The sequence below is a fragment of the Charadrius vociferus genome, unplaced genomic scaffold, assembly GCF_000708025.1.
Source record: "Charadrius vociferus isolate BGI_N301 unplaced genomic scaffold, ASM70802v2 scaffold595, whole genome shotgun sequence".
NCBI classification, from domain to species: domain Eukaryota; kingdom Metazoa; phylum Chordata; class Aves; order Charadriiformes; family Charadriidae; genus Charadrius; species Charadrius vociferus.
In genome coordinates, this window is record NW_009648646.1 from 229,007 (window position 1) to 237,963 (window position 8,957).

The window sequence follows — 8,957 nt, forward strand, 5'->3', positions numbered from 1 at the left end:
TGCTGTCTGAGCCATAGCAACCTCTCATCTGGGTGGATTTGCACTGCAGAGGGGTGACGGGTCTTGGGGCATCTTTGGTGCTATGAGCCAACATGCAGATGTAGGCATTTACAATGTGAACCCGCTGTCTAAGCTCCCACGGTGGTCACCAGTGATCTAGCTGGGACAGTCATGGGAGTGGTTCAGGTTACTCTGAGGCAGAGAGACCTTCAGTTGACTGAATCAATCTCTGGCCACAATTTGCCACAAACCTAGGGGCTCATTTATTTTCTCATGTCCAGGGTCGTGTGACATTTAAGACACTATATGTCATTTCAGCTGACCTTCAGCTCTGCTCCAGAAGAGCATGGGTGTCTTGGAGGTCTTGTGACATACCTGCCACCTCATGTAAATGTCACAGCCACCACAAGGTGCCTTAGAGGGCACCTGGGTTTAGAGAACATGCCCCAGACCTCTTAATCTACATGCTGGACCCTTGGGTCTCAATGAGCGTGTGTCAGGGAAGACATGCTGTTTATCCTCTTTTGCAAACACTTTATTCCTTTCTAAGTGTTTCCTTCTGACTGCCTGATATTCTGATCTGCTTAAGATGTGCCAGCAGGAAGTTGGTAAACTGGTTTCCCTATTGCCTACAAAGAGATATGCCATTCCCCTGTTAGTACATAGCACAGTCAATACCCACTGGCAGCTTCTTGATGCCCAGACCTTGGGTGTCCCTGCTCACTGCAAAGAGATGATGTAGGGCCTGGGAATCCAGGGACACCTGAATGCCTGCCAGGACGGAGGGGTTTGCGGTGATGCTTGCTTTAGCAACGCTGGGAAAACCAACCAAGTATCTTCATACAGGAGACAAGGGATTGGTGGTTAAAGTGTAAAATGCTATCCCAAAGTGTAAAACGCTATCCCAAAATGGCTTCCCCTCCCTTGTTCAAATTCAAGTGCATACTAGAATAAATAAAAATAATAAAGAACAACCCACAAATTGAGCAATGAAACAGGGAAAAAAAGGGAACAGCAATTTGAAAAGTGCTGATGAAATGCTGAAACAAAACATCGATGAAAGGGGAAGTGAGATCCCTCATGACTGCTACCCAGGAATGTGTCCTTCTCTCCCCAGGCACCTCCCTTCAGTGTGAGGTTTGTCACAGCATAGGAAAAAGCTGCTCTGGCCCTATGAAAACCTGTAGTGGTGGTGAAGATACCTGCGGCATCATTCTGCATGAGGTCATGATAGGTAGGTGAGATATCCACTATGACTCTGTGCCAGTGCGGCTTTCAGAGTGGGGCTGGGGGCCGGGTCTCTCTCCACACCTCTGTCACTGTCCTTTTGGTGAGTCCTTGGATAAGGTGTTCATGTTCCATTTCACTGACAGAGGACCCAGAGATCAGGGTGGGCCAGGATAGGAAAAGCTCTCTATTCCTCTATCTCAAGCAGCAGCTTCCTGCGATGCCTGGCTAAGGTGAGCAGCTGGGTTGAGAGGCTGGACTGTGAGGGACACAAGGCTGCTGGCATCTAGCACTGAGGGTGCACTGGCCATGGGTGGAGGGAGAAACTGGCCTGCATCTGACTGCTGTCCTCAAGCAGGGAAGAGGACACCAGGCAGCCTCATGGCACCACCAGGACTGAGCTGTCACCATGTCCCAATGGTTGATAAGCCAAAGATGGCTGCTGAGCCCTGACACAACTGCACGCTTGGGTGTGTTAGTGACATGGCCTTGGTTATTGCCCAGCTTCAGTGATGGGACTGTTGGTTTATAGACTGGAGGTTATCTCATATCCTACCACCTTTGGTGCTAGCAGCTCTAATGCATGTCTTCCCTCTGCTTGTGCAAAGCCACCTTTCCTCCTCACAGCGCTGGCGGGGCCTCAGTAGACTGCAACATAACTGATCCACCCCCTATTATACCCTTTGGGTTTAGTTCACAGGAAAGACTAGACTTGTCTTGTCTGTTAGCGTGCTTGCGGCTATGATAGACTGTGTGCTCTGCAGACTGTGCATGAAGAAGTGTGGGTCAGAGGTGCGTGGGCCACCCCACAAGCTCTGTGGCTGGGGCATTCTGGCAGAGGTGAACATGTGCAACAAGTCCAGCTGGCTGTGTCCTGCCTTTAAGCACAACATGGAGAAGGAGAAATTCCTCACTAGTACTCCAGATGTGATGGCACCCTCGTTCCTTTGACGTGATCATCAGGATCACTGGCGCTGCTTCTGGGGTGGCTTCACTGTCCCCAGATCCTTCTCAGGCCCCAGGACAGCTGCTTAGCAGCTGCTGCTGTAGGAACTAATGGGAGAGGAAGGGAATTACCCTGTGGTTAATGACTTGGTGCTGCCTTCATCTTAATTACAGGGGGGATGGCAATCCCTTCGTCCATCAAGTCCTGCCTGCCATCCAGCATTTGCCAGCTTGGTCCTATCACCATGAACTATGGGAAGGTAAAAGCAAGGAGCCACTTGGCTTGCTGCATGGGCAACGACTGTCAAACAATCTCCGTCTCATGTAAGCTCCCTTTCTCCTTATAGTCCTGCCTGCCCCAACCTGAGGTGAGGCTTTCCAGGCTAAGCCATCACCTGGATTGTTCCTCTCCTTCCCTCATTAAACCCAGTTATGGCCTATCTCTTTCATTCCAGTGCCACCAGAGGACAACGTGCCCAATGGGTACCAGTGTCCTGCCTGCTACAGCGTGGACTCCTTCCAGTGTGGTAATGAAATCGTAAACTGCACTGGATCTGAAACCCAGTGTGTTGACCTTGCTGGGTTAATGAATTCTGGTAATTGCCTTTTATTTGGTGCTGTCTTTCATCTTTTTTGGTTAAATGGGTGAAGCATCACAGAGAACTAAAAATGGGCAAAAAGTGTAAAGGAAAAAAAGAGGAAGAGACATGGAACTGAAAGGAAATATGCTTAAAGCTGATAAAAGGGCAGGGGTGGGTTTTTCTTTCTCCTTCCCCATCACGCATGGGTAACCATTGGGATTCCTCATAGCGGGACATAGCGGAGGTTAAGAGCTGACCTGGACTCGTGAAGCAATCTGATACACGGGCATGTGATAAATCTGATCAAGACCCTGAACCTGCTGTCCATAGCTAGGACACATGAGGATGACTTTGGATCTAAGACAGCGGCCTACTTAGTGGAGGTTCAGGTGAAACTAATACAGAGCTATTGGTTTTCTCATGAGGTGACACTGGCCATGGGGGACAAGTCACTGTTTGTTGTAGCGGTGCCTCTGCCCTTAGAGACCCAGGGACAGGTCTCTCCCCATGGACGCTGCAGCTGAGCCTATGGTGTCCCCAAAGATCTTCTCTGTGAGGGAGCTCCAGCCTTTGAACAGCTGGGATGACCAAGAGCACATAATGCTTTCCTTCAGAAATCTTTTTCCCACTTCAGGAGCTGTAATTAGAGAGAGGGAAGTAGATAGCTATCTCCCTGGTCACCCCCCTTTCCTCCCCTGCTGCAGGTAAAAGACTTCCACGTTCCATGGCAGTCTCACCTGTGCTCCAGCAGGCAGGAAAAAAAAATGTGGAAATTAAGGGCAGTGGCATCTGTTGTAAAAGCAGACTGGAAAGAAAATTACCTTGTGTATGGTTATGGATGAAGTTTCTCTGAGTTGATAACATTCCCAGTTGATATGATGCTTGAAGGTCTTTGCTATACACTTTACAGACATATTGTCCAAACCCTGAATTAGAAGCTGTTTCACAGAGACAACATGAAGAAAAACAAGCATTTTCTTAGTCACAGCAATGGAAATAGAGTGGTGCAATTAATTCAGTGTACCACTGAAATAAAAAATGCTCCCAACTTGTCTTGACTCGATTGATGGGCCACTGTAAATAGAGGAGACCTGTGTGGTGTGATGAGCTGTGTGAAGGAAGCAGAGGTGTAGGGGAGCGAAGGAAGGTGAGGAACTAATTAAGTGCCCTTATACATTATTTGTATTTGAGATAGAACCGTCCTGCAGAATATTCCAGATCTCCATAGCCTGTGCAGCAGAGAAACACGGGCAGTGTGAGCAAAAGCAAGAAATGGGAGCAAGAATATCAGAATGGGGAGTCAGGCACCCAGCCCCTTCTCAGGTCTTCTTCTAAGGTAGATGCTCCAGTGTTGATAAAGGGCAAGTTCAGGTTTCAGGCTCTCCCTCAGTGGCCATGTGAGCAGGGTTGCTCTGTTGGTTTGGCTAAATCCTGTAAGGCCTTAGAGAATGGCCTTAGCTGGCTGTGTGACAGGACTCAGAGGGTTGTGATCAGTGGCATGAAGTCTAGTTGGAGGCCTGTAACCAGTGGTGACCCCCAGGGGTCGATACTTGGTCCAATTTTGTTTAATATATTCATTAATGACCTGAATGAGGGGACAGAGTGTATCCTCAGCAAGTTTGCTGATAATACCAAACTGGAGGGGTGGCTGACTCTCCAGAGGGCCGCGCTGCCATCCAGCGTGACCTGGACAGGCTGGAAAGCTGGGCAGAGAGGAACCTAATGAGGTTCCACATAAGCAAGTGCAGGGTCCTGCACCTGGGGAGGAAGAATGCTAGGCACCAGTATAGGTTAGGGGTGGACCTGCTGGGAAGCAGCTCTGAGGAGAAGGATTTGGGGATCCTGGTAGATAGTAAATTGTCAATGAGCCAGCAGTGTGCCCTTGCTGCCAAAAAGGCCAATGGAATCCTGGGCTGCATAGGGAAGAGTGTGACCAGTAGGTCGAGGGAGGTCATTCTCCCCCTCTACTCGGCACTGGTGAGGCCACAACTGGAATACTGTGTCCAGTTTTGGGCTCCCCAGTTCAAGAGGGACAGGGAACTGCTGGAGAGAGTCCAGCGAAGGGCAACCAAGATGATTGAGGGATTGGAGCATCTCCCTTATGAGAAAAGGCTGAGAGAGCTGGGACTCTTTAGCCTGGAGAAAAGAAGGCTGAGGGGAGACCTTATTACTACTTACAAATATCTAAAGGGTGGGTTGAAGGAGGATGGAGCCAGACTCTTCTCGGTGGTTCCCAGTGACAGGACGAGGGGCAATGGGCACAAGTTGGAACATAGGAAGTTCCGTTCCAACACACGGAAAAACTTCTTTACAGTTCGGGTGACAGAGCACTGGCACAGGCTGCCCAGGGAGGGGGTGGAGTCTCCTTCTCTGGAGATTTTCAAAACCCACCTGGATACAGTCCTGAGTAATGTGCTCCAGGCAATCCTGCTTTAGCAGGGGAGTTGGACTAGATGATCTCTAGAGGTCCCTTCCAACTCTGAAAATTCTGTGATTCTGTGAATAAATGTCTCGGCCTGTAATGTCTTTGAGACTTCTCACTCCTATATCAAATTCAGCTGAGAGATAATCATGCAGTTCAAATGTCATGAGAGGGTGAGAGAGAGGAGATGATGAACACCTGGAGTACTCTCACACAGCCCTGGTTTCTTTAGGAAGCTAGGCAAAGTTTGAACAGAATAATCGTTAAATGAGAGAAAGAAAACTATTCAAAAGCTTTTTAATTTTTAAAATTAAAATGTTTAGATTTTTTAAAAATTGTATTTATTCATCAGAAAGAAAGGACAAGCCCTAAACCCTTTGTATTTCAAGTCCACCAGGGTGACCTTCTTGCTTCAAATTCATTCAGGGGATGGGAACAGACAGGAATACGTTGGTGGGTTTGGAGACAACTGGACATAATAATGGGTAGTTCTTGGGGTGAAAAGGAGGAGCTCATTGGCCAGGGAGGGAATAGCTATGGAGGCTGGTTCCCCTGACGTCAGGCATGCACTTCTTCTCCTGTGTAGGTGGACTGTCTCTGAAAGCTGCCATGAAGGGGTGCACCACCATTTCTGAATGCAGTATTGTAGGAGATGGAAAAAACAATCTGGGGATGATGGACATAAAGTTAAGGCGGTTCCAATGCAAACCAGCTTCTGTTTTGGCCAGACTGAGTTCGGGGTTTGCCCCTCCAGATACCCTCTTCCTCCCTGTCCTGTCAGGGTTCATCTTGGAGAAGATCCTTTTCTGACTTTCTCTAGTACATGGGCAAAGCTCCAGCAGTGGTTTGCACTGAGTCCTGTTTGCTGTGGCTTCGCCTGTGTGTGGAGTTTGTTTTGAGATTAGCTTTTCTTCTTTTTTCTTCTTTTATAATTTCACAGAATAAAGACAATACTTAAACATCTTTTGTTTCCTCATTGATTTAATCTGAATTAAATCTTCATAGGTTCAATTGGGGTTGGTTTCCTGTTGCATTCTCTGAGTGCTTTGTCCACACTGGGACCAGAGGAGACTGTATAAGGTGCCCACCCACTGCACAGGCAATGGGAGCTCTCAAGAAAGACTTAGAGTCTACATACACTATCTCAGGATAAGTGATAGGTTTCAAAGACACTTTTTCAGGCTCTGTAAAGGACCAGAGGTGAGTTCCTGACAGGTTCACTCTGATTAGCAAAGTAGCTTGCCATTTTTTCCCTCCCCTGTATCCTATTTGTCCATGAGTCCCTCGGCTCAGAGGGCTGTGTGTGACCTGTGAGCAGCCCTGAAGTAGTCTACATTTCAGAGATGAGCCAGAGACCCTTTGCCACAAGCAAACTGCTCCTGGCAAGAGCTTTTCTCCTTATGGTTGCTCTTCATGTCTTACCGGACACTATCCTATTCTGTCTTAGGTTTCATGATTATCTGAAATAAATGCTTACCTTAGGGAGGTTTCATTTCATAAAATAGGAAGTTTTCTATGGTGACAGACTGCTGGGAGCCTGAGTAGTGGACAGCTGTAGCCCAATGCCTGTTTCTCTTCTGCTGGCCAAACAATCCTTGTAGGTGGTGTAGCCTCCCCTCTTCTACGTTCACCACCACCCGGCTGTTCTGCTTCAGCCACTGCCTGCTCTAATGGGTCTTCTCAGGTTGGTCCCACACAAAAGCACTGAAGAAAACCAGCACGTCAGGCAGCATCACCTTACCTGGAAGGCAGTATTGGCTGTGGACAAAAGGGTAAAGCAACGTGAGCTCTGGCAGATGCTGGGCTGTGGAGTGTTCGGAGGGGTCTCAGCAAACGTCAACATTTCACTATCCATATGTCCCTAAGTGAGTGGCCCATTTTTTGTGCTGAGTACAGGATTATTAAGTGAAGCGCATAAATTTGTCAGTCCTTGATTGCCCTGCCTCAGAGTGCAAGTGTGCAGTACTATGTACATGGAGTTACAGTGATCAAGCAATGCAATTTTGTCTCCTAGTTCAATGCTGTGGCAGAAAGCACTATGGAAAGCCTTGCTTGCTGAAACCAGACCATAACGTGTGGCAATACTGAGATGACTACGCCTACATATATATGCATGGATACATACATGATCAGCTTTTAACTTGCAGCATGGGGACTGAATGTTCTTGTAATTTCTGTCTCCTCTAGACTTTCTCTGCTTCCCAAACAAGCTGAAACTCCTTTCTTCTTAACATTCCCACCAAATTATTTGGGAGAGAATTTCACATTATCTATTATAATAAAGGGGTGTGGGTCTGAGAGTGAAAATTAATTTCTGGGGTGGGGAGTGAACTGATAATACAGATTTAATGCAGGTACGAGAGTCTGGTTAGACCCAGTTAATTATTTGCAGAGGCTGTGAAATTACAGTATGGATGTTAGAGAGGGAATACAGCTCCCCCTTCATGGTGTAGCAATAGACTGTTACTGCACTCATTCAGCATTTTTCCAGATCTGATAACACCCTGGAATTAAAAAAATTCTCTATCTATGCAAGTACATTATCCCTGAACACATCTCCTGCACATTCATGCAGAACATTACATTACTGTCCCTGGTACCCCCATGGCAAATCTCGATGTGCTTCAATGGCTCAACCCTTCACTTTCTGTTTGTTCCACTTTGACCTGTGATGTTATCAGGATGAGAAAGCTAAATGGGTTTGTTCAGCCTGGTCAAGACTTGGGTGAGACACGTCCAGAGAACCATGGGGCTGGGGTGGTATTTAGAATCATAGAATGGTTTAGGTTGGAAAGGACCTTGAAGATCATCGAGTTCCAACCCTCTCTGGGCAACCTGTCCCAGTGCCTTACCACCCTTAAAGTGAAAAACTTCTTCCTAATGTTTAATCTAAACCTGCCCTCTTCAAGTTTAAAGCCATTCCCCCTCATCCTATCACTACATGCCCTAGTAAAAAGTCCTTCCCCAGCTCTCCTGTAGGCCCCTTTAGGTACTGGAAGGCCACAATAAGATCTCCCCGGAGCCTCCTCTTCTCCAGGCTGAACAGCCCCATCTCTCTCAGCCTGTCCTCATAGGAGAGGTGCTCCAGCCCTCAGATCATCCTTGTGGCTCTCCTCTGGACACGCTCCAGCAGGTCCATGTCCTTCTTACTCCAGAGTTGGATGCAGTACTCCAGTTGGGGTCTCACGAGAGTGAAGTAGAGGGGCAAAGGAGGGTGGACAAGGAGGAGGAGAGCAGACAGCAATGTTTCTGACGAAGGTTTGTGGTGCAGAGAGGAGAAGCAGATCAATTTTGACCTCTAACTCAGTGCTGTGGCAAAGAAAGCTGTTGCAATCTGTGGCTGTATAAATGGGGGAGTGACGAGTAGAAACAACCCTGCATCTTTATGATGGATACACAGGTGCTTGGTCCTGTTCCAGCATCCACATTTTGTAAAGGCTTTTAAAAATGGAAAGCATGAAATAAAATGCCTTACATTGAAGTCTTCAAGAGCCTGTGATCTTACTGAAATGAAGGTAAAGAGGTGGCTTGTTTACAGGCTATAAACACACTTATATGGAAACAGTAAGATCTTAAAGGGGTCTTTTATACATGAAAGCTCAGCAGAAACCTGACAAATCCAAATGAGAAGTCACACCATCACGGTGCACAGACTGCAGCCATTAGAGCAAAGAGGTCATCAGCTTTTGATGTCTGCAAATCCAGCATGTAGGTCTTTCAGACATGGATGCTTTAGTGGCAGACAGGTTATAGGCAGTTCAGGCAGAGAAACGTGATAGACC

The 8,957-nt window shown here is 47.4% G+C and overlaps 1 protein-coding gene across 1 annotated transcript in view; it reads left to right on the forward strand.

Annotated features, from left to right (window-relative positions):
• The window catches only part of LOC104287688 (phospholipase A2 inhibitor subunit gamma B-like), a 6,104-nt gene extending 119 nt beyond the window's left edge, over positions 1–5,985 (forward strand). The window contains exons 2-5 of the mRNA XM_009886415.1: positions 1,118–1,234; positions 2,347–2,496; positions 2,628–2,768; positions 5,762–5,985. Of these exons, the coding sequence (XP_009884717.1) occupies positions 1,118–1,234; positions 2,347–2,496; positions 2,628–2,768; positions 5,762–5,985 (632 nt within the window). The remainder of the gene's footprint in view (positions 1–1,117; positions 1,235–2,346; positions 2,497–2,627; positions 2,769–5,761) is intronic.
• Positions 5,986–8,957: the final 2,972 nt, after the last annotated feature.